A 24,395-nucleotide genomic window follows, 5' to 3' on the forward strand; every position below is an offset into this window, starting at 1 on the left:
GACCCGTTGTCGAACTCGGTTCACCGTCTGGGTAGGGTTTAAAAACACTGGTTTTACAAGATATTTTAAAGGTTTTTAAAGGTATTTAAAATGCATTTATAAGATATTTATAAGATTTTAGATACATAGTAATGTAGTTTGTGTATGTTTTAATAATGTTACATACATATTTGGGTAAATCTTATATTTTTAAGAGCATTTTTTATAAGATTTTAAAGAAAGGGTATTTTTGAAAAGTAGCATTGAAAAAGGGGCATTTTTGGAAAAGCCCCTAAAAAAATTTAAGAACAAAAACAATAAAAAAAGCTTTTAAAAATCGGAAAAGGAACAAAATCAAAATTTTAAAAAATATTTTTAAACCTGAATGCTGGATCCAAAATCCGGTTAGTTTTCATATCATTATGTAAATTTCGTATAAAAACAACACAATAAAAAAGCTTTTAAGAATCCAAAAAAAAAAATCAAAATTTTAAAAACTATTTTTGAAAACCTGAATTAAAAACTTGAATGCTAAATCTACATAATAATAGAAAAACAAGTTGAATGTTTGGAATCGCTAACGACTAATGCTGGATCCAAAATCCGGTTAGTTTTCATATCATTATGTAAATTTAGTATACAAAAACACAATAGAAAAAAAAAGTTTTAAAAAATTCAAAAAGAAAAATAATCAAAAATTTAAAAACTATTTTTAAAAATCCGAATTTAAAATTTGTAAAATTTGAATGCTAAATCTACATAATAATAGGAAAAACAAGTTGAATGTTTGGAATTGCTAACGACTAATGCTGGATCCAAAATCCGGTTAGCTTTCATATCATTATGTAAATTTAGTATATAAAAAAACACAATAAAAAAGCTTTTAGAAATCCACATAGAAAAAAAATCAAAATTTTAATAACTATTTTTAAAAATCCGAATCAAAAACTTGAATGTTAAATCTGCATAATAATAGGAAAACAAGTTAAATATTTGGAATCGCTAACGACTAATGCTGGATCCAAAATCCGGTTAGTTTTCATATCATTATGTAAATTTAGTATACAAAAACACAATGGAAAAAAAGCTAAATCTACATAATAATAGGAAAAACAAGTTGAATGTTTGGAATCGCTAACGACTAATGCTGAATCCAAAATCCGGTTAGTTTTCATATCATTATGTAAATTTAGTGTATAAAAAAAAACAATAAAAAAAGCTTTTACAAATCCGAAAAAAAAACAAAATCAAAATTTTAAAAACCATTTTTAAAAAGTCGAATAAAAAACTTGAATGCTAAATCTACATAATAATAGAAAAAACAAGTTGAATGTTTGGAATCGCTAACGACTAATGCTGGATCCAAAATCCGATTAGTTTTTAAATCATTATGTAAATTTAGTATCCAAAAAATAAAATAAAAATCAAAACAAACACACAATAAAAAAAAAGCTTTTGAAAAAATCCGACCATCAAAACAAAACAAAAAAAAAAAAAACATTTTTACTACTAAATCAATAATTATTAATTTGTAAAAAAGAAAAATAAAGAGAGGATAGAAATTCGTTACCAAGCAATAGCAAAATGTGTTGTCTATCATTTTTTTTTTTTTTTTTTCATCAGTCTATCATTCCAAACAGTCTTGCGGCTGCACCCACTGATTTGGCGAATCAAGAATAGGAACCTACAAAGAAGAAAACTAAAGGTTAATTAAATTAATTAAGAAACAAAGTGATAACAGACAAGAAAATTTCAGACTCCATTTGGAATTTCAGTAGCTAAAACTAGAAGCATCAAGACAAGCTAAAGGTTTTCACTTTCTGATCTTCCACGCCAAACTAATAACAAAACTAACTAAGAAATCGAAACAAAACAACAGAGACTGAATTGCATAGAAATTTACCAAAAGATATTTGAGATCGTTGGTGCTAATAGCCAAACCACCCATCACAGGCAACAATTCAAAATTCCTCAATGAAATCGAATCCACAAGAATCGAGTTTCTTCAGAAGAGAATCGGTCAAGTCTTTTGAATTTTTTTTTAGGGTTCCAAATCGAAATCTGACGAATTTACCACGTGTACATGAGAGTAAGAAAATGTTAACTGCGAAGAGCTTTTATAAGTAACAAACCTGTATCTCGTCACAACGGCGCGTATGATGCATCATCCATGGTTTGCGTCACCACCTACGACTCTCAGTGAGATCCTCCATGATTTGCTAGAGAGTTTCACAAAAACAGAGACACGAAATCAGAACAGTGGGGGGCAGATCCTTGATCGTGTGATCATAAAACATGAGTTACAGTTCCGACGGCTTTGGTGCGGATGGTCATCGAGATTTGACATTCTCGAGATCGGTGAGTTCTCTCTTGATCAAGAAGAAACAGCAACTAAAAAGAAATAGAAGAACAAAGGTGGATTTTTCCTTTTTGAACAGAAAGAAAAATAATGATTTCTCAAAGAAGCTGATTTGTTATATATAGAGAAAGGGTACATACAAAAAAAAGGAAACGTTAGGTTAGGTTGTTCAAAAAAAAGGAAATCCATTTTATATAAACATAAAATAAATCACTCATACAAATATATATAAAAAAAAAAAAAGGAAATTGATATCGGTGATTAAAAGTTACCGTTACAACAAATCATATTTATGTTTTTTAATTATCTAACAATTTATTTGACATGACTTACGTTTGTTGTAGTTAATATGTAGATGATTAAAAAAAAAAGCCAAGATTAAACCGCAAATAAGAGACTGAATCTCCCAAAGAGATTCCGGTTAAGACTGTACGCAGTTTCAGTTTCCTTGATTTAGGAGTTTTCTTTGTTTGTGGTACAAGCCTTGTATGATAGTACATAAATTTATATATATATATTTATATAATAAGAAAACAAAACAGATAATATTTTGATTTTTCCATCATCTCTAAGTGACTCTGTTATTTTAAGGATATGTTTTCCATTCTAAGTACTTCTCTACGCTTTCAAGGCCACAAAGCTGCTTCACTACCGGCATAATCGCTGGAACCGGCAACTCAAAACCAATATCAGATACGTCGGTACGATCACCATTATCGCAATTCCATGAAAGGTACTGTTTTCGAGCTTCTCTAATGGCTGATCTTGTTGCACAGTGCACAGAAGCCGCCACAAGCAACGGAGGCTCACCTGAAGCTGCATCAGAAGAAGACAATTTCAGCTCAACAAAAAGTAAGGTTAAACAAGATACCAAATGAGAGAGATCAATCTCATTGATTCTTAGCTAAACCTTTAGAGGAAAGAATGCGGTTCTTGTGATGACCACTGTTGAGAATCTGAACGTTGAATTGTTTGGGAATTGTGTCTATTGTAGGTATTTTGTAGTCCCATGTACCTTCTTCCTTCACAAGCCCGTTTTCATTTGTCGTGTACTCCTCATACATGAAAAACCCTATTCCTTGAACAAACGCTCCTTCGATCTTCTCAAAGAAAACAAACAGAAAGGCCAATTAACCAACCTGTTTTAGAACATTTAAGTGCACATTCAGAATCCAAGCCATACTCAAGCTTACCTGTCCTAAATCAACAGCAGGATTAAGGCTTTTTCCACAGTCATAGATAATATCTGATCTTATAATTTCTGTTCTTCCTGTCACAAGGTCAACCTCCACCTGCACATTTTTACATATATATATATTCAAGTTTTACTGATTTTGTCTTATGGAATGTTTTAAAACATTAGTTATGATTTTTACCTCACTGGCTCCAACTCCGTAGTTGAGATATTCTGCAGAAGAGGACTCTGGCTTATAAAATGTCCGAGCTGATAGGTCCACAGATTGAGCATATGCCTGCGGTTTCACATATGGAGATATTTCCTTGAAAACTGGATTAATAATTAGGAGAACTAAGTTTTATACCTGTTGAATGAGCATGTCCCATGTCACGGATCGAGCATTCTCCAGAATCTGATTCATGGTAGGTTTCAGCCTCTCCACCAAGATACCGCAGCAAAGCCTCACTGCTTCACAACAGTTCTCGGATGTTGTGCTACCCGCAGTGTAACTGCTTTGAGCCATACTGAGTGTGTCAGTCTGAAGAAGCCGTGTTCTTTCAAGCAGATCTTCACTTCCGTCGCATTTTATCATACCAAGACCATAAGCAACCATCTGTTGTACCTTTGTCCACAACCCTTGCCCCACCTCAATCCCTGCAACCTCAACCGCAACCGAACCATCATTCAAAATGCTTACTTTTCCTGGAGTTGGCCTATGCACAACTTGATGGATGATGGGTACTCGAGAAATCCCCCTTTTGCGCCATATGTTACATCGGTTAAACTCTTTCACCGATTCAACCCTTCGCCTGAAATCTGCAGATATCTCCAATTTATCCCACAATAAAGGCAAAGTATATTCATCAGGCTCACCAGCAACTTGCTTATAAAACTTGCTGAGGCTTTCGTAAGTATGAAGATTTATCCTTCTCACAACATCCACGTCCATGTTCAGGGAAGATGCTACATTCTCAATAATGGATTCAGCAATGTATGAACCTTGTACCTCACCGGGTGCCCTTAAAGACGTTCTGCTCGGAAGGTTTGTCTTACACACTTTAATGTCAAATGACAATGCGCCCCATTCATATTTCCTCAGGGAATTCATTATATTCTGTGGCATTACTAGACTTACATCCACATCACACCCTGCATCTATTAACATATTTAGCGCTAGTGCTGTGAGTTTACCGTCAGATCTGAAACCTACACTGTAAGTTATTTTCATGGGATGCCTTCCTCCAGCCATTACCATATCAGTCTTACGGTTGACGTATATCCTTACAGGATGCTGCATTTTTTTTGCAGCAAGCGCACATGCTGTTGCAACCTAAAATCATCTTCAACAGCATTAGTATCAAATCACAATGGAAAGTCTCTTGTTACTATCCTAACGACTTTTATTCAGAGAAAAAAGCAGTACTTACAGGCATAGACTTTATAGCTTTTCCACCAAAGCCACCTCCAATTCTTCTGGTGATGACTCGAACGTTATGCGCTGGAATTCCAAGACATGTAGCAATTACTGATTGTGTGTACTCGGGTGATTGAGTTGAACTGTAAACCACTAAACAGTTGTCTTCGTCTGGCAAGGCAAGTGCTGTTTGTGTCTCCATATAGAAGAAGTACTGTGACCCAAGTCTCAACTGCATAACCGAAATCAACAGCAAACATGTGTAAGAATGTACTAAAAAACTTTATTGAATATATCGAGATCAAGAGAGAGAAAGAGAGTTTTAATACCTCTACTGAGCGTATCTTGCGATCAGCTTCAGCCATTCCTTTTGAAATATCGCCAACGGGTTCGGGGTAATACTCGGGAGGAACCTCAAAAAGGCTGGACCTTTTGACTGCATCCTCCACAGATAATACTGGTGTTCCTATATACCTTGAATCGTACTCAACTACTGCGAGGTTTGCTGCCATATCGGCATGTTTTTGTGTGTCTGCAACCTGATAGGTCATAAAAAATGGACTAATAGTAATGATAGAGATGCAGGAATTATTTCGTTGGTGGATGGATTGGGAATGTATTAGAAATTGGACCTTACCACAAGAGCAATTATTTGTCCGGCAGATATAGTAACTTCATCTGCAAATAGAAGCCCTGTGCCAAACATCGATATGTAACCAATGTTTTGCCCCACTTGAGGAATATCCTTGAAAGTAATAACTGCCAAAACTCCAATTGGTGTCACATTTCCTCCGAAACCAACGCTCTTAATCCAAGCTAATGGCTTTGTGCTATAGATGAATGCTCCATGTAGACAATGGGGTAAGGATGGAATATCATCAACGTAAACAGCTTCACCTGGAAAGACAAACGCTCATGTAAGGTCTTATGTTACTTATCTAAATAAACATAGTGACTAAAGATCTAAAAGCATTTCTGCTTGAGCCTTTTCCCACCATTAAAAATATAAAGTTATTTAAAACGATCCAAGGAAAAACATAGTACTAACCAGAAGCCTGCATTTCAGCTCCAAATTTGATAATGGCTTCACCAACAGGGTGATATTCTTTACTTTCAAACACCTGCTGTGCAGATGACAGCAAAGGTAGACATACTGTTGGATCGACGTGCCCATCAATATGCTTTCTTTTTGAATCCCAACTGCCGCTCTCGATCAGAGGATAGAGAAAATCAAAGAGAAACCCAACAGCCAAGCTTTTCTTATACTCAGGATATGAGGTATCTATGCTGGGCACTATGATCCCTTTAAGTAACCTCACAGCTTCATATAAAACACTGTGGCTGAGTATTTTACCCGTCAAGAAATCTTCAACTTCCCTCGCCCTGATGGAATGATACCCACCAAAAGAACCAAATGCCAACCGGCATTTATCCACAATGATGCCTCTTGATGATGCATCTTGAGAGACTACTGCTAAGAAAGCAGCGTTGATATAAGGCAATGCACTTCCAATAGGGCGAAGTGCAGCTCGATAGGTTTCGAAAAGCAAACCAGTAGTGGAAGAAGCAATCCAGCTAGGAATATGAACCTTTAAAAGAACAGTTTTAGTGTCTAATATTGGAGGCGACACAAGATACTCTCCCATCCTAAGCTTCTCGTGTCTCCCTGCATTTATCATATACACAGATGCATCTGCAGCGAGCAAAAGTGTGGTTATGTCAGAAGGAAAACTTTTGCTCTGTGCCATCACTAGATTACCACCGATACTCCCTGAGTTTCTGATAAAATGGTTGGCCACCTTCTCCATATGGACACCGATTTTCTTGAAAACATAAGCAGATGTATTTTCCTCCATCAAAGCATCAATAACTTTAGATATGGTAACAACTGCTCCAATTTCAATACCTCTGTCATCTTTCTTGATCATTGACATCTCTGGAATGTGACTAATATCAATATATCTACCATATTGTTTCTCTTCTTTGTAGTAACCTGTTCCCGTGTTGCCAACAACTAGTTTGATCAAACCTCTATCTTTTCCAGGGTTGGTTGTTGCCAATATTTCCTGAAGCTCTGCGACGCTAACAGGAGTGCTCCAATGATACCTTGTCTGATCCAAAACATTTTGTTGACACTTTATCTTTTCCTTCAAGAAGTCTGGAAAAGTGACAAGATCTTTATCAGGGTTGTAAGGAGGCAATTTCTTGAACATCTCTTCTCTGCTTTCTCCTTTCCTCCAAAAAGAGTTGAAACCCAAATCCTCTATATCCACATCAGCAGCAAAACTCTTACAAGCATCAGCAATGGGACGATAACCGGTGCAGCGACAAAGATTTCCAGCAATAGACTTCTCGGCTTCAAGAGCAGTCAGGTAATCCGGAGAAGATTGTGAGTTTTTGGAGTTATGGGCTTTTGAAAGAGCAGAGTAGAGAGAGATGCACATCCCCGGGGTACAGAAACCACATTGAGAGGCATGGAACCCTGCAAATCTCTTGTGAATTGGGTGGAACCCTTTTTCAGTGTTTCCAAGTCCATCGGATGTGGTTATGGAGCACCCATTTATGCTGCAAAGAAGGGTCAGGCAAGAGTTTATAGAATACTCCTCGACTTGGTCTAACACAGGATCATATTTTGATAGAATTACGATGCAAGCACCACAACCCCCTGCATGAACATTGAAAAATATAACTGAGTCAGTGAGAGAAACACACACAGAAATATTCGGTTCTAAGACACATGAAACAAGGAAAAAAAAAAGATGATCTAAGCCTCATCTCAGTATGGTAGACACTTGTCAGACAAGTGGTTTCCTAATTCAGGTAAATATGAGTGGCATGAAACCAAAACCCAACGAGATTGATTTCCAAAAAGGAAGAAGTAAATAAACATAGATTTTAGTGATTTTGTATGATCTCGTTCACAGATTCAAATAATATATTCATGAGTTTTTACTTTTTGTGGAGACAAAAGTGTTAATCATCCAGGTCCTTGAAATTGAAGGATATTCATTGATAAGCAAAAGGGTTGTTGAAATGAATTTGAGATTCTAACAGAGAAGTGTACATAAAGAAGTAAAACCACAAAAGGATATCAGTGTGTGTACCTTCGCCACAGCTGAGCTTGACACTCTTAAAGCGAGTGTTGGAACGCAAGAACTCGAGTAAAGTCGTAGAAGGATTGACTGACAAGACTTCAAATCTCTCTCCATTAACAGCAAACACCAAATCGTCACCCACCATTTTCTGCCCAAACTAACCAAAGAGTAGTGAATTAGTGGATAACACTCAGCTGCATGAAGGGCTCAAATTTAAGAAAACTCTGAAAGAGAAAATTGGCAGAATTCACATATATATAATAAAAAAAAAAAAACAGTTGCTGAACTGTTTTCAGGAACATAAAGACAACAGGAAGTGATTGGCAAAGAAGTTCTCACTAATCAGTTTCGATACGAAACAAGGAAAACAGAAAGAAGAGAATTGGACGCTAAGCTATCTATCTAAACGTCAATACTAATAAATGAGTGTGATAAAGCAATGCTTAATTTTAAGAGATGATGATAAGTGATGGGTTTGTAATCTAGTCGTAAAGGTGAGAGAGATCTAAAGCTGGAAAATTGTAACTAAAATGAGAAAAAAGTTTCTTTAAATGGAATTTATAGTGTTGGTCATTGTGCATTTCTAATCAGGTAAACCAAATTATGATTCGTATTGGGTGAAAAACTAGTAATTTCTCTCTTAATTTCAAAGCTTTACCTAAATCGGAAGGTGGCTTTGGCCTTTGGAGGTCTGATTGATTTCTCCAAAACCTTTCCTCTTCGGTCTTCCCATTCCGTTTGGTTCCCATCCCGAAAGATTCCTTTCACTAACCATGTCGAGAACCCATTGGCCATTGGAGATCTGGAATCGAAGCATCATCTCTGGATTTCGAATGAACTTCAAGGGACAATCTCCCGCAATCCCTAAATTCGAATCCTTCTTTTTTATTTTCCTACCTTTCAATTTTTCAAACCCAATGTAACCGGAGACTCTATCTTCAGTTGATCTAACCAATTCAAACCGTACCGAACCACTTTAATACCATCACACCTTACCTTGTTTAGATGATGTTATTGGATATTGGTTGGTACAGACCGTTGGATGTTGAGTGTGTCGAAAACTGGATATTGGTTGGTACAGACCGTTGGATGTAGAGAACCTAATAATGTTTTGATTCTTTTTCCAATTTCCGAATGGTAAAACAAATGTATTATAATCTGGTTAGGTTAGGGGAGAATGATATTATGCTCTTATGTCCTTGACACGCAAACCTAAAATTCAACTTTTCTGTAATACTAGTGCTGCACTCAAACTCTATCCATCATTGACCATTCTCGACAATCCCTCCATTAGATACTAGTACATCTTACAATCCATGTCTCTTATCGAATTAATACTACAAATTAACGCTCCATGTTCGGATTGTTTCTCAGTGGTAGCTTCTGATTCTTGGTGATTATCCAGATTTTCTTTTAGCTCTTCTTGTACCTCAGCTTTTGCTGCGTCTTCTGTCGTTGCTTCAGGAATCCTCAGTTCTGAAATCACAAGTTAAACAGTTCAAAACTTGTGCTGTTTTCCGCAAGAACATAAAGGTTTTTAGCACATCAACGCTGGTCGAGTATATCAATGTGTAAATCGTCACCTACCTTGTTTCTTTTTCTTCCTTGAGGATCTTCTTGGTTTATCATCGGATGCTGTACCAAGCAAAAGATGGCTATACTTCGTCATTACCCGTTCTTTCTCATCAACCATTCCTAAAAGCTCATAAGTATCAGCCACGGTCTGCACAATGTGCTTGTCCGGAGGCTTACGGTCATAACTCTCCAGATCCTTAAATAGCTTCATAACCCCACACACAAACAAACACAAATTTGAGGTCAGCACGAAATCAAGTTCGGACATAACTTACTAGTTCAGCTAAGTATCAATGAGCAATATTTTCCATTTAGTGTTCGGCCAGTGAAGAGACAAGGGAAACAAGATGAACCTTAACAAGTTCTTGTAACATGTTGTTCCGGAAATATATGCGCATCATTTGTAAGCATAATTGCCAAGGCACAGAATGCAGATCGTTCCCAATTTTCTTTCGCCAGATAACATGAGCCTCTTCTGCTCTACGATCCATATCTAACGCCCGTATCAACTGTCCATACGTCCCCATCGTGTTCCCTTGTCCCTTACTTAGGATCCACTTTATCACCTACAAACGATTAAACAGGGGAAAAGAAATAAAAACCTCTCCAAGATTCTATTTTTTCAGTTACTACAGAAATAGACGATATGTTCTTGGGTATTTGATTATTCATCATGGTTCATGAGTCCCGGATAAGAGATAGAACATTCGGGGTGATAGATACCTGGATCATTCGATGCCATTGATGTTCCTTTTCAAGAATAGCTATTACTCTTTTTAGGGAAGCAATGGGGAAATTGCGCTCCCAAGCAACCCAAGCATCCAGAGCTCCATAAACAGCCTCTTTATTATCTTCCATGTCAAGAAGCTGCATTCACAGATGAGCCAACGAATAAAGCAATAATAAATTAAAAATCATAAGAGCCAAAAACTAAGGTTAAACAAGTATATGGAAGTTCTTATAATCGACAAACCATTAAACCACTAAAAATCATCTGCTTACAGTGTTCACAAGAAACTTTATTTTATCCTTCTTGGGTATGTTCTCCCCAATTTGATGTTTCCTAGGGGTTTCAGCGTTTTCCTTCTTTGATGAATCAGAAAAATCTTCTTCATCCTACAACAAGATGAAAGGCACAATATGCATCCTAAGGATCTCGTTGGTGAAAACTAACGAAAGAAATAGAAATGATGAAAGGCACAATTCTCAGGAATTTGCTAACCAAAAATACATGGAAAACAGAACGTAATTTGATCATCAGATATATCAGTGATGTGTTTGACTATACGAAACAACTGAGATCTACAGGCCAGTGAATGGGAATACACACTTTTCATGAGCATTAATTAGGTATGTGCTATAAGTTATATCAGGGTCAAGATGTATAAAATCTGTCTGCAAGAGAAACATAAATTGAGCTCACAGTAAGTAAGACTTAGACAGCAAAACACAAAGCCGATCTTCAGTGTATTCTATTGTACCTCAGTCTTGACAATACGTTTAGGAGATGCATGAGAATCAGCCACAAACTGATAGCTCATCGATTGGACCCTTAAAAAGGCGGGCTTGTTTGTCTGGTTGACCTGAGAAATAACATGTATCACACATTGAGATGCATAAAAAAGGAAATCTAAATATACGTGTTTCAATTTTTATTTTAAGCACCATTAGGTTTTTAGGAGTTTAAGATGAAAAACATTTCACAACTGAAAACTTACCCTAAGAAAATGATGAAAAGGACCAGTTAGTGCGGCAGAATTACCAACGGTGTTGTACCTTCTGGAGAAGAATGGTAAAGTATCAGATTCAACACTCAAGAAGCAGCTTGTTTTTGGAAATACAAAACCGAAACTTGGAGAGAAATAGCAGAAAGAGATGAAATGATGCTAATTGATCCAATCTGAGCTTTTACCTTATTCCACTGGAATGAGGAAACCCTCCTGGCTCACCTACAATAAGTTTCAAATCATAAGGATTCAAGAAATTCCAAAGAACAGTCTTTGAAATCATTACAGAGATACTGAACATGTGAAGACCTTAACCAGATAACACAATCTAGCATTTCACATTTGTATGCAATTCAATCAACTTAATAGAAGAAAAAGAGACCATTTTTACAGAAATCAACTTATTATCATCAGTAATACCAACCATAAATCTCGTCACATGCTCCTCCAGCGAAGAGATTTCTTGCTGTCGAAATAGAAGCTAACGGCGCCGTTAGGTATCCGGTTGCACTACTAACGGCGCGTTTCAGAGGCGTTCTCGGAATTAGAGAACTGAAACCCGCCGCCATTGGAGACGGAGGCGCAAAGGGGTTTCCGAGGTGTACAGTTTTCTGAAACTCATCAATTATTTAATTTTTGAATTAAAATGATAAAAAGGTATAAATTTAGCCCATTAGGAAAACAATTGGCCCATTAATCGAGATGATAAACCGGATCGGTTTGATGAAGAGGGGTAATTTCGGAATACAAAGTTTCATGATTCTTCTCCGTTCGCTTCCCAACGTCCGTGGGGGGAAAGACGAAAGGAAAAAAGAGAAGCAGGAGAGAAAATCTGTAGCTGAAACAACATCAATGGTCTGGGCATTTTCTCCGCTTTGTATTGGAAAGGGAAAAAGCTCAAAGGTTTAAATAAGGTCCCTGTGCAATCGTCACGAAATTTGCCGCATTTTGTTCGTTTCTATTTTGACGTCGATCAGAAAGTTTGAAGCTTGGAAAGAGAAATGTTCGCTCTAGATTTCTTCATGGACCCACGTTTTTCGTCTGATTCTAAATTTTGTTGTTGATGTTTCTCCGAGATCCTTTTAGGAAAATCTGACCAAATTCCATGGTACGAGCTTTCTCTTCTTTAATCGCATTGCGGTTTCTTCAAAACTCAATTATTCATTTAGGTTTCCCTCTGTTTGTGTGATGTCGATTTTAATATTCATGTCAACAAACGATTTGGTTTACTTATTAATTTTTTAATCAAACTGTGTTTTTAGTTTTTCTAAATGTGTAACAATTGGTGCTTTATGTCGTTGATTTAAAATTTTCCCTTTTTTTGATTGAATTGTCAATTGTGAATGAGATTATTTTACAAAAATATGAAGATGAGCAACGAAACTTGTTGCAGATTGAACAAAGCTCTGAACAACTAATTCCTCTTTCTATTGATTTTGTTATGGATGAGAACAAAAATTAAGGATCTTTTTTTTGAGAAACTCATCTCTCTTTGTTGTTCTCTTCGATTTTCATTTCTCGGATTATCTGTTTCGATTGTGTAGTTATGATGTTGTGGTTTATGCGCAGGCTGCTTCAGCCAAAGTAACTGTTGGGTCTCATGTCTGGGTGGAGGATCCAGATGATGCCTGGATAGATGGGGAAGTAGAAGAAGTTAACACTGAAGAAATCACACTAAACTGCTCTGGAAAGACGGTAAGTGCTCATCTTTCCTCAAAAAGAAAGAATAAAACTTGTTACATAATACGCTAAGGAGTAAATGATTTCTTGGTATCGCTTTTGATCTTTGTACCTTTCTCCTGAAGGAGTTCATTTTGATCTTCTCACTATGGAACCGATTCCTTAATGGTCATGCATTATCTAAGATTAGAATTGAGATTTGTTTACATTTGTTTCTTAGGTTGTGGCAAAGTTAAATAATGTCTACCCCAAGGACCCCGAGTTCCCTGAACTTGGGGTGGACGACATGACAAAGCTTGCATATTTGCATGAACCAGGGGTTCTGCTCAATCTTAAGTGCCGATATGATGCAAATGAAATATATGTAAGCTTCAGCTATTTACCGCTTTTGAGTTCAAGTACCAGTTTTCAACCATATTTACTTTCAAGGAATTTTGTTGTTTACATTTAACATCACGTGATCTTAATATGTCTCCAAAGTTTCTGCAAGATAATTTTTTGATGATGAATACCAGACGTACACAGGAAATATATTGATAGCTGTGAATCCCTTTAAGAGATTGCCCCACCTTTATGGAAGTGAGACAATGAAACAGTATAAGGGCACAGCATTTGGTGAGTTGAGTCCACATCCTTTTGCGGTTGCAGATTCTGCGTACAGGTAACTCTTCCATTGCGTTTACTAGCTGGTATTATTGTTGCATTATTAATTGTTTTTGATCCTTCAATCACCAAAAATATTAACATTTAGGAAAATGATCAACGAGGGAGTGAGTCAGGCGATCTTGGTAAGTGGGGAAAGCGGTGCTGGGAAGACGGAGAGCACGAAGATGCTCATGCGATATCTTGCCTACATGGGTGGAAGAGCTGAGAGTGAGGGACGATCCGTGGAGCAGCAAGTTTTGGAGGTATAATTTTCTAAATAGATCTTACAATCCAATTTTCTACAAGCGTACATTCTTGCAAAGATAGACTTACTGAGTTTCCTCCAGTAATTTCCTGTCATACTTTTCTCTGATTTACTCTTCTGTTTTGCAGTCCAACCCAGTTTTAGAAGCTTTTGGCAATGCAAAAACCGTTAGAAACAATAATTCAAGGTGGAGGAGAGGAGTCTCACGTTTGTTGATTTGTCCATTTTGTGTATTTTCTTGAATCCAAATTTAAGACACTTGCGCAAATTCCATGTTGCAGTCGTTTTGGTAAATTTGTGGAGATTCAGTTCGATCGTAGGGGAAGAATCTCTGGAGCTGCTATTAGGACATATTTGCTAGAGAGGTCTCGGGTTTGTCAAGTTTCTGACCCTGAAAGAAACTATCATTGCTTTTACATGCTTTGCGCTGCACCAGAACAGGTTTGCCCTGATATCTTCTAAGGCGGTTTTAGCTCGAAATCTTGGAGATCATTTACATGCTTTACATGAGATTCACGTTGACTAAACAGTGTTTTTTCATGAGGTTTCAGGAAACTGAGAGGTACAAGTTAGGAAAACCAAGCACATTTCGCTATCTAAATCAGTCTAATTGTTATGCGTTGGATGGGCTTGATGATTCCAAGGAATACCTAGCTACAAGGAAAGCTATGGACGTTGTTGGGATCAATTCTGAAGAGCAGGTACTTTATTCTAGTTATGCTGAGTCATGAGAACAACTCTTCTTACATTCTACTGTTGTAGGATGGAATCTTCCGAGTAGTGGCTGCAATCCTTCATCTAGGGAACATCGAGTTTGCAAAGGGTGAAGAATCAGAAGCTTCAGAACCTAAGGACGAAAAATCACGGTTTCATCTAAAAGTGGCAGCAGAACTTTTCATGTAAATGCTTCACTACTCTGTCTTTTCTCAGATAAAACTGTTTTATGATCAGCGAGAATTGCAGCCTTGACTTTCTCTTTGTTGCAGGTGTGATGAGAAATCTTTAGAAGATTCCTTGTGTAAAAGGGTCATGGTGACTCGTGATGAAAGTATAACAAAGTCGCTTGATCCTGATAGTGCAGCTCTAGGAAGAGATGCACTAGCCAAGATTGTCTATTCTAAATTGTTTGATTGGTAGATGATTTTTTCTTAAGGATTTATTATATTGTTGAGATTTCTATGTAAAAGGTTATAACTTTCTTGCTTACAGGCTCGTGACCAAGATCAATAATTCCATCGGCCAAGACCCAAATTCAAAACACATTATAGGAGTTCTGGATATTTATGGATTCGAGAGTTTCAAGACAAACAGGTGCTTAACCGGTATGCTTTTGTTTTCACTGACATGCTAAATCTCTGGAACTGAGAATTGAATTCTTACATTGCTTCCTACATTTATGCTCTCTGATTTACTAGATTCTTTTAACTTAGAGCTGATGGTTTTTTTATCGAGTTTATGGTTATTCTGGTTATTGTACGTTCCTTGCAGTTCTGTGGTTTGCCTGTTTGATTATAATTCTTTTGTTCATTCCAACATAGTCTTCTCATTTTCACGGACAATTTGCAGCTTTGAACAATTTTGTATAAATTTAACAAACGAGAAGCTGCAACAACATTTCAACCAGGTTGGACACTGACACTAGATTGTTCTGTTTCTCGACTGACCCAATATTCATACATACCTTCCTCTTCTCTACAGCATGTGTTCAAGATGGAGCAAGAAGAATATACTAAAGAAGAGATTGACTGGAGTTACATAGAGTTCATTGATAATCAGGATGTCCTTGATCTTATTGAAAAGGTTAGTAGCACACAATGTGAAATGTTGGAACTTATTTTCATCACACTTAGTGTTAGTATATTGGTTTTGAGTATCTGATGTGTAGTTTTGTCATGCCAGAAACCTGGTGGAATCATTGCCCTTCTAGACGAGGCTTGGTAATGTTAAAAGGTCATGTTTGTTCGTTGCTTCTCTCTTTTGTCTTCAGAAAAAAATGATTAGGATTCTATTTACATCTGCAGCATGTTTCCAAGATCAACACATGATACATTCGCTCAAAAGCTGTACCAGACTTTTAAAGACCACAAGCGTTTTGGCAAGCCAAAATTGGCTCAAACAGACTTTACAATTTGCCACTATGCTGGTGATGTTAGTGATCCTCATAACCCAAACTGCGTGCTTAAATGCTTGTCTTGATGTAAATTACCTTGGTCCAATGTCTGTATTATTGTTTAATTCCAGGTCACTTATCAGACAGAACTGTTTTTGGACAAGAACAAAGATTATGTTGTTGGAGAACATCAAGCTCTCCTGAGCTCTTCAGACTGTTCTTTTGTCTCATCGTTGTTTCCACCATTGCCAGAGGAATCTTCCAAGACATCAAAGTTCTCATCAATAGGTTCTCAGTTTAAGGTCTGAACTAATGTTAAGTTACACCTGATTCTGCTTATAATCTCTACTATGGTTCTCACCACGTGCTAAAATACAGCAACAACTGCAATCTTTGCTCGAGAGTTTGAGCACCACGGAACCACACTACATACGATGTGTTAAACCAAATAACCTTCTTAAGCCAGAAATATTTGAGAACATTAATATTTTGCATCAACTTAGGTGTGGGGTAAGCTTTTATTGTTTCAGAGAACCTTATGCTTTGAATTTTGTAACTGTATTAAATTATCAAGCTTTCTTATGATGTTGTGGAACTCCCTGTATCTGATCTCAGGGAGTCATGGAAGCCATTAGGATTAGTTGCGCTGGATATCCTACTAGAAGGCCTTTCAATGATTTTTTGACTCGGTTCAGAATTTTAGCCCCAGAGACTACAAAGAGCAGGTAGCTAACCGACACTTAATTCCTGTAACTAGTTTTACATTTTATCATATTATCTTACTTTAGTTTTATAGGAACTAAGGTATTAGCTTCACTTACAAACTTTTTTTGTTTTGGATTTATGTTAATAGCTATGACGAAGTTGACGCTTGCAAAAAGCTACTAGCAAAAGTGGACCTCAAAGGTTTTCAGGTGCAGTTTCATAATCTTACCTCGCGCTTTCTAGTGTGTTGCTTGTTTTGCGATTAGTAAAACACAAATAAATGGCACTGGAACTTCCATCTTTGAATATGTAATTAGTCAACACTGCAAGATTTATTATAGCTTTCTTTTTCTGCTAATATATCTTTCTATATATGACAATCTTTACAAATAATTTTCTTGCATCATAGATTGGGAAGACAAAGGTGTTTCTTAGGGCAGGTCAAATGGCAGAACTGGATGCTCACCGAGCTGAAGTTCTTGGTCACTCAGCACGGATTATACAGAGAAAAGTCCTTACTTATCAATCTCGCAAGAAGTTTCTGTTGTTGCAGGCCGCTTCAACAGAAATTCAAGCCTTGTGTAGAGGTAATACATGTTGTATGCGTTTGTTGGTACAAATATTTTGTTGGCTTCGATAAATGTTATCAGGCTGTCTTATTCCCTCCTTAAACTGAATTTAGGGCAAGTCGCACGTGTTTGGTTTGAGACCATGCGAAGAGAGGCTGCTTCTCTGAGGATTCAGAAGCAGGCACGGACTTATATTTGCCAAAATGCCTATAAAAGCTTGTGCTCGTCTGCTTGTTCAGTTCAGACAGGGATGCGAGCAAAAGCTGCTCGAGTTGAACTTCAGTTTAGGAAGAAGAGAAGAGCTACAATCATTATTCAAGCAAGTTTAAGCTCACATATTGATGAAATTGTTTCTCTTTTTGCCTATTTTATACCTATCGCATACATATACTTGTTTGAGTATTGATGACATTTAACTTACTGGTTACACAGAGTCAAATCAGAAGATGTTTGTGTCGTCAGCATTATGTGAGAACGAAAAAGGCAGCCATTACTACTCAATGTGGCTGGAGAGTGAAAGTTGCACGCCAAGAATTGCGAAATCTAAAAATGGTAACCCTAGTTTACTAACATATGGATATGGGGTTCTTAGTTTCACTAACTCTGTTCTTTACAGAAACTGACCTTCCATGAGAAATATAGATAAGCAGGGATTTTCTTATATTTCATCATTTTTTCAGGCTGCTAAAGAAACAGGAGTACTTCAAGATGCTAAGACTAAGCTGGAAAATCAAGTGGAAGAACTCACTTCAAACTTGGAGCTTGAGAAACAGATGAGGGTAAACGTCATTTCATCAATATGATATCATGCTGGACAACACAGTACCTGTGACGCAAATTATTTTATTTTTTGAAGAATTTTTCGTTGTAAACTGGATCACTTTGTTGGTTCTGTATGAGGCATCTGATCAGTGTACTGCTGCAGATGGAGATCGAGGAAGCCAAATCTCAAGAAATCGAAGCATTACAGTCCGCTTTAACAGATATAAAACTTCAGCTTAGGGAAACTCAAGAAACCAAAAGTAAGGAGATCTCAGACTTGCAGTCCGCTTTACAAGACATGCAACTTGAGATTGAAGAACTCTCTAAGGGACTTGAGATGAGTAACGATCTTGCTGCTGAGAATGAACAGCTTAAGGTTAGTCATAAAAATTCTATGTCTGAACCTTTTACTCCTCGGTATTCAGTGTCTGCGTTGAAGATTATGTTTATGATTTTATATGTATCATCGTCGTTGTTTGTCTTATCCTCTTTCCATAAAAGGATTCGGTGAGCTTGCTGCAAAATAAAATTGATGAATCCGAGAGAAAATATGAAGAAATAAGTAAGATAAGTGAAGAGCGGATAAAAGAAGAAGTTCCTGTAATTGATCAGTCTGCCATCATCAAACTTGAAGCTGAAAATCAACAGCTTAAGGTAGGACTTTTAGATTCTCTGATACACAATTTGAGTTCATACAAATTTCGATTTTTCCTTCTGATAATATATATCTGATCGAGCATAACATATTCTTAGGCATTGGTAAGTTCCTTGGAGGAGAAAATTGATGCATTGGACAGAAAACATGACGAAACAAGCTCAAATATCACAGAGCAGTTGAAGGAGAACGTTTCATCTGATTACGAGAGCGTGAGCAATCTCGCAGCTGAGAATGAGCGGCTCAAGGTAATCTTTCTACAGATGTAGCATGACCAAAGAAACCCAAATGGATCAAACATGCTCAACTAGGTGTTTTCAATTTATTAGTCCCACTGATCTGATGAATGGAACTACTTCTTAGGCACTCGTAGGTTCGTTAGAGAAGAAGATCAATGAAAGCGGGAACTATTCTACAGATGAACAAAAGGAGGGAAAACGCGTTTTGAAAGAAGAGAGTTTGACAGAGGATGCTTTAATTGACAATGAGAGGGTCAAAAAACTTGCTGATGAAAACAAAGACCTGAATGTAAGTTTTCCGTAGATATAGCCTCTCTCTGTTAATTGTTTGGATTTTGTCTCTATCTCTAACTTGATTCTGATAATTTTTCAACAGGATCTGGTAAGTTCCTTGGAAAAGAAAATAGATGAAACTGAAAAGAAGTACGAGGAAGCAAGTAGACTTTGTGAAGAGAGGCTGAAACAAGTTTTAGACGCAGAGACAAAGCTAATCGATTTGAAGACATCAATGCAAAGGTTTGACGATTTGTGTTCTTTCTTCTCCAAAGTGTCAATCGTTTTTATCCCTTCTCTGAGATATATTTGCACTCTCGTTAGTTAGTACTTAGTACATATGAATTACTTGATTATTTTTCTCTTTAGGCTTGAGGAAAAGGTTTCTGACATGGAAGCAGAAGAACAAATTCGCCGGCAGCAAGCGCTGGTTAATTCTGCTTCGCGGAAAATGTCTCCCCAGGTGTCATTTACAGGAACCCCGGTAAATTTACAATTTCTCGTACTTCTGTGTATAATTTTTTGAAAAAAATATTTGACTTCTTCCCTCTACCTCTTGCAGCCTTTGGAGAACGGACATCATGTAAGTAATGAACTAGATATTCTGTTCTGTGATAGACTTTCATCTTGCACATCGCAAGTCTTTATAGATAGAGTTTCTTTGACAGTTTTTTTGCATTCTTACAGGAATCACTTGCTCCTATACCGTCAAGAAGGTTTGGGACAGAATCTTTTAGACGATCTCGAATTGAACGACAACCCCACGTATGTGCCTAACGAGAACATTATCCCTAATTTATAGTTATATATACTTCTTTTCACTGGTTAGTTGGTTGTAATATTTCTATGCTGCAGGAATTTGTTGATGTTCTTCTCAAATGTGTATCCAAAAACATCGGTTTCAGTCATGGAAAGCCTGTTGCAGCTCTTACAATATATAAATGTCTTATGCGCTGGAAAATATTCGAAGCAGAAAAAACAAGTATCTTTGATCGAATTGTTCCTGTGTTTGGTTCTGCAATAGAGGTAACCTGTTACTTGTTTTATATTACTTATGGTCATTAATCAGAGGCCAATGGATATGCGGCTTGACAAGCATATCCATGGTTCACATAAGATGACCCAAAAAAAGAGTTGCAAGCCTCAAATAATTCATAATTTTCCTGTGATCGCTCCGACTTTGAGTTAGATAGAACTTAACAAAATCCTCTGCTTATTTATATGCAGAATCAGGAAGACGATAATCATTTGGCTTATTGGCTAACAAACACATCAACACTCTTATTCTTGCTTCAAAGAAGCCTGAGACAACAGAGCTCAACTGGCTCAAGTCCAACAAAACCTCCTCAGCCAACTTCATTTTTTGGAAGGATGACACAGGTAACAAGGAAATGGAAACAAATTCTTGTCTTGATGGCCATGTAGCTTGATTTTTCTAGCTCTAGACTCTTATGTTATTCCTAAATCTTCCGTATCTTTCAAAACTTATGTATCGAGGGTTACTATATATGTGATTGTTTTAGGGTTTTCGTTCAACCTCTTCCCCAAATCTTTCAACTGATGTGGTGCAGCAAGTAGATGCTAGATACCCTGCTTTACTTTTCAAACAGCAGCTTACGGCCTATGTTGAAACAATGTATGGAATAATCCGTGAGAATGTTAAGAGAGAAGTATCATCGCTGATTTCTTCCTGCATTCAGGTATACCTTTTGTCACCCGACCAATAAATAATCGTTTGAGAAACTATCAGCTTGGAAGATAGGATTGTTTCATTTAAATGATTCTCTTCTAATGATTCAGAGTCTGAAGGAATCATCATATGATTCCTCTGTTGTGAATTCACCATCAAAGTCATCTAAAGAGAATTCACCGACTAAGCCATCTGAAGAGAATCTCCCAGCTAAGTCATCTGAAGAGAATTCACCGAAGAAGTCAGCGGGAGATAAGTCACCGAAAAAGCTATCTGATGAGAATTCACCATCTAAAGAGGGGCAAGCAGTGAAGTCTTCTGAAGAGAATTCACAAGCAAGCTCTTGGCAAAGCATTATTGGGTTTTTGAATTACAATCTCATCACATGGAAGAAAAACTACGTAAGAATATTTCTATATGTAAGCTTTATTACTGCTTAATTTGTCTACTAAAAAGTTCTCTTTCAGGTTCCTCTGTTTCTCGTTCAGAAGATCTTCAGCCAAACTTTCCAATACATCAATGTTCAACTCTTCAACAGGTTATTGTTTCAATCCCTTCATCAACTTTCACATGGATAAATCTACTTTCCGTGAAGTCAACGTATTAAACTAGAGCTATTATCTGAACCATGCAGTCTTCTCCTCGAACGAGAATGCTGCACAGTCAACATGGGCAAAAAAGTGAAGGCAGGGTTAGATGAACTAGAGTTATGGTGCAGCCAAGCGACTGAAGAGGTAAAAAACTTGGGGAGCCTGAAAAATTTGTAGTAACCAACCATATTTAGGACATGATTTCACTTGCTACTCTTGAATACAGTTTGTAGGATCTTCTTGGGATGAACTGAAACACACAAGACAAGCCGTAGTGCTTCTGGTTTGTCTTCTTTTCTTGACAGTGTACCACTCTCCCTCTTATTTCTCATTCCTGAATGTTCATGGGCTTTTTCTTTCAGGTTACAGAACCAAAGTCCACAATTACATACGATGATCTTACAACTAACATTTGCTCGGTAAGTCTCTGCTTCTCTGATGTGAGGAATGCATGGAGGACTTAAATCCTTGGTAGCCTTCTGTTATCTCTAGAAAGAGTAATTAACCTAATTCTTCAAATCTTTCTCCGTCTGTCAGGTTCTTAGTACTGAGCAATTGTATAAAATATGTACTCTCTGCAAGGACAAAGACGACGGCGATCATAACGTATCACCAGAGGTACATTGCTCTGAGCTCTGATAAACCAAAAAGAAAAAGAAAAAAGACACTCTCTACTAAATTGTCTATCGTGGTCTTCATAAAGCAGGTGATTTCCAACTTAAAACTTCTAATGACAAATGAAAATGAAGATAGCCGTTCCTTCTTGCTAGACGACGATTCCAGGTACGGACTAAAATCATTCACAAAATTGTTGGGCCATCTTGAGCATACGGTCCTAAATAATTTGCCATTTGTGTGGACACAACAGCATCCCTTTTGACACCGATGAAATATCAAGCTGCATGCAAGAAAAGGACTTTGCGAATGTAAAATCAGCTTCGGAACTCGCTGATAACCCCAACTTCCACTTTCTCAAGGATTGAGAACCTGTTTCAGCCTCTTTTTTTTTGCTAAAATGTTAATATCATTAGAAATGAAATGTTTAGGAAATACACTTAGGTAAAACCTAGAGAAGAGTAATCTTGGCAAAAAGAAATAAAAAGCAAGATTACAATAGAGATTTGGAACAAATAAAAGATTAACGGATCCAGAGAAGCATGAGATGTCTCCAACGCTTACGATGCCGACGAGCAGAAATGGTATTACGCACCTCACGATCGATGTTTTTGAAGATGAGCAGAGGAGAAATGGACTGCAGATTGTGTCCTCTGCTTCCAAATGTGATAAACCGAAGCTTGGACAACAAGTAACCATACGAAGAATCGAAGGGGCCGGGCATGTATACCTGTTTCAGCCTTGGTATAATAACATGTATATTCCATTCCTCTTCGGTTTTGTAGAAATCTCCATAGCTTTCTTTTTGTACACCTCGATCGCTCTCTTCTTTTGATCTCTTCAGGCTCATTAACTTGTGGGATAAGAAACCCTAAAGCAGTATTTTAAGTTGTAGTACAAATTCTGCTTATAATAATATTATGAGACCGCCAAAAAGCCTTGGATCGGAATTCGGATTGCCACGTCACTCGGTCAACATCCCGGTTGCAAACCGGTTTGTCTTTGATCAAAATTTAACATGAGATTGATACATGAAATATAATTTTTTCTTTTCTTTTTGTCAACTTCTTGGGTAACTACATAGACAACGCTGCTCAAGCAAAAACAACAATAATAATTGTAATTTATTGAGCCACATTATTATTAAAATAAGGGGTGAAAAGAAAGAGAGAATGAGAAATTTAGAGGCAAAATGCAATGTACATCTGCAAGAATCTTCGCAGACGGCTTAAACTTACCCGTTTTTCTAAGCATTTAATTCCATGACAATTAAAGTTTTAATAACACCTTCTCTTTGCTATAATTAGCTACTAACATACATCTTGTATATAAATAGTACTTATAATTTACTCGTAGTAGTAATCAAATAATATAATCTGCTCATTGTCATACCACAAATACACAATAATAAAAAGAAAGATCTCACTCTCAAATGCTATTCTATTTTTTAAGCCTCTGGTGGTATGGAGATTATTAAAAATCAATAAGCCTTCTAGTAAATAAATTACTTTGAAAATATATTGTGAAAAAGGGGAGAAATTATATTCTCTTTCATGATTAGCATATAGAACATTTTCCATTGAAAAATTATTCACTCCATAATTTATCGGCGCTACGGCTTTATTTAGTGCAAAATAAGAATGACAATAACATTCTCCTTCTTTCTTTAATACAACTAATTTATAGCACATCTCTATCATACACTTCTTTCGAATATGTATTTTGGAAAAGATTCATGAGAGAATATATATATATAATGTATTAGTAATTCATATTTTGGAATTAAAGAGGAAACTCGTGACTACATAAAATAGCCCAAAAGCCATTATTACTAAGAAAAGTGCACTATATATTCATCATCATCATATATATTGTGATTTATTTTGTTAACAATTCTTAATCACATTGATTTGCTAGCTACCACATGCCGCTTATTATGTCTGACACGATACATGACGCTTAAATATCAAACCAAACTATTCCCATTGGCCATTGATACATACATTAATTAGTAGACCTTTTTTAATCAGAACATTAATATTCTAAAATACAGATCATACCAGAAATTAAGTTTTAAATCTGGATGAATTGATCGGACTATATAAACAGTTTTGGAAAAACCAGATTAGTATCCAGAAAATATGAATAAAATTAGAAAATTACGACAATATATATATATATATTTAAGGGGTTGACCAGTAAAAATAGTTCAACAAAGAAAGAAGACACCTGAGGGCTGAGGGCCTGAGGCTGATGGTATAAATTAAAATC

At 36.7% G+C, this 24,395-nt stretch overlaps 3 protein-coding genes across 6 annotated transcripts; 1 reads left to right on the forward strand and 2 right to left on the reverse strand.

Annotated features, from left to right (window-relative positions):
- Positions 1 to 2,773: 2,773 nt before the first annotated feature.
- On the reverse strand, positions 2,774 to 9,088 carry LOC9328289 (benzaldehyde dehydrogenase (NAD(+))). Of its 2 annotated transcripts, none has more exons than XM_021012876.1 (11): positions 8,683 to 9,088; positions 8,034 to 8,181; positions 5,978 to 7,594; positions 5,567 to 5,826; positions 5,259 to 5,468; positions 4,943 to 5,161; positions 3,880 to 4,845; positions 3,715 to 3,837; positions 3,532 to 3,630; positions 3,249 to 3,438; positions 2,774 to 3,154 (listed from the first exon to the last, which is right to left on the reverse strand). In XM_021012876.1, exons 2-11 carry the CDS (start codon positions 8,167 to 8,169, stop codon positions 2,925 to 2,927), a joined length of 4,050 nt encoding a protein of 1,349 aa, XP_020868535.1. In that variant the 5' UTR covers positions 8,170 to 8,181; positions 8,683 to 9,088; the 3' UTR covers positions 2,774 to 2,924. The 2 variants fall into 2 exon arrangements, with proteins under 2 accessions (XP_020868535.1, XP_002892227.1); XM_002892181.2 differs by having other exon boundaries at positions 3,715 to 3,810; positions 8,683 to 9,087.
- Positions 9,089 to 9,191: 103 nt separating this feature from the next.
- Positions 9,192 to 11,951, reverse strand: LOC9328290 (pentatricopeptide repeat-containing protein At4g18975, chloroplastic). Of its 2 annotated transcripts, none has more exons than XM_021012877.1 (9): positions 11,751 to 11,951; positions 11,512 to 11,548; positions 11,318 to 11,375; positions 11,081 to 11,182; positions 10,602 to 10,715; positions 10,323 to 10,466; positions 9,953 to 10,165; positions 9,612 to 9,804; positions 9,192 to 9,500 (listed from the first exon to the last, which is right to left on the reverse strand). In XM_021012877.1, the coding sequence occupies exons 1-9, from the start codon at positions 11,893 to 11,895 to the stop codon at positions 9,322 to 9,324; spliced, it is 1,185 nt and encodes a 394-aa protein (XP_020868536.1). In that variant the 5' UTR covers positions 11,896 to 11,951; the 3' UTR covers positions 9,192 to 9,321. The 2 variants fall into 2 exon arrangements, with proteins under 2 accessions (XP_020868536.1, XP_002892228.1); XM_002892182.2 differs by having other exon boundaries at positions 11,318 to 11,378.
- Positions 11,952 to 12,067: 116 nt separating this feature from the next.
- LOC9328291 (myosin-7) lies at positions 12,068 to 23,058 on the forward strand. Of its 2 annotated transcripts, none has more exons than XM_021014711.1 (42): positions 12,068 to 12,434; positions 12,896 to 13,021; positions 13,227 to 13,370; positions 13,522 to 13,667; positions 13,758 to 13,914; positions 14,045 to 14,103; positions 14,198 to 14,357; positions 14,468 to 14,617; positions 14,679 to 14,815; positions 14,903 to 15,049; positions 15,126 to 15,227; positions 15,483 to 15,540; positions 15,615 to 15,716; positions 15,816 to 15,853; positions 15,938 to 16,064; positions 16,158 to 16,328; positions 16,405 to 16,536; positions 16,642 to 16,751; positions 16,880 to 16,940; positions 17,141 to 17,318; positions 17,414 to 17,619; positions 17,733 to 17,852; positions 17,981 to 18,079; positions 18,226 to 18,438; positions 18,564 to 18,716; positions 18,816 to 18,965; positions 19,081 to 19,245; positions 19,333 to 19,472; positions 19,599 to 19,713; positions 19,792 to 19,812; positions 19,917 to 19,994; positions 20,085 to 20,255; positions 20,457 to 20,609; positions 20,753 to 20,929; positions 21,030 to 21,320; positions 21,387 to 21,457; positions 21,554 to 21,653; positions 21,736 to 21,792; positions 21,872 to 21,928; positions 22,047 to 22,127; positions 22,213 to 22,292; positions 22,378 to 23,058. In XM_021014711.1, the coding sequence occupies exons 1-42, from the start codon at positions 12,432 to 12,434 to the stop codon at positions 22,490 to 22,492; spliced, it is 5,121 nt and encodes a 1,706-aa protein (XP_020870370.1). In that variant the 5' UTR covers positions 12,068 to 12,431; the 3' UTR covers positions 22,493 to 23,058. The 2 variants fall into 2 exon arrangements, with proteins under 2 accessions (XP_020870370.1, XP_020870371.1); XM_021014712.1 differs by having other exon boundaries at positions 12,069 to 12,434; positions 22,216 to 22,292.
- Positions 23,059 to 24,395: the final 1,337 nt, after the last annotated feature.

This window comes from Arabidopsis lyrata, assembly GCF_000004255.2.
Source record: "Arabidopsis lyrata subsp. lyrata unplaced genomic scaffold ARALYscaffold_1, whole genome shotgun sequence".
NCBI classification, from domain to species: Eukaryota; Viridiplantae; Streptophyta; class Magnoliopsida; order Brassicales; family Brassicaceae; genus Arabidopsis; species Arabidopsis lyrata.

Excerpts from the sequence above, each read along its gene's own strand:
- LOC9328290 (XM_002892182.2), bottom strand. The coding sequence starts at position 11,895 with ATGGCGGCGGGTTTCAGTTCTCTAATTCCGAGAACGCCTCTGAAACGC. Across the intron at positions 11,549-11,750 it reads AGCATGTGACGAGATTTATG|GTGAGCCAGGAGGGTTTCCT; the intron begins GTTGGTATTACT and ends AACTTATTGTAG. Across the intron at positions 10,467-10,601 it reads TAAAGTTTCTTGTGAACACT|CTTCTTGACATGGAAGATAA; the intron begins GTAAGCAGATGA and ends CTGTGAATGCAG.
- LOC9328291 (XM_021014711.1), top strand. Across the intron at positions 16,065-16,157 it reads TTTGCCACTATGCTGGTGAT|GTCACTTATCAGACAGAACT; the intron begins GTTAGTGATCCT and ends GTTTAATTCCAG. Across the intron at positions 20,610-20,752 it reads TTTTTGGAAGGATGACACAG|GGTTTTCGTTCAACCTCTTC; the intron begins GTAACAAGGAAA and ends TGATTGTTTTAG.
- LOC9328289 (XM_021012876.1), bottom strand. The coding sequence starts at position 8,169 with ATGGTGGGTGACGATTTGGTGTTTGCTGTTAATGGAGAGAGATTTGAA. Across the intron at positions 5,827-5,977 it reads AGCTGAAATGCAGGCTTCTG|GTGAAGCTGTTTACGTTGAT; the intron begins GTTAGTACTATG and ends TTGTCTTTCCAG. Across the intron at positions 3,631-3,714 it reads ACGGAGTTGGAGCCAGTGAG|GTGGAGGTTGACCTTGTGAC; the intron begins GTAAAAATCATA and ends AAAAATGTGCAG.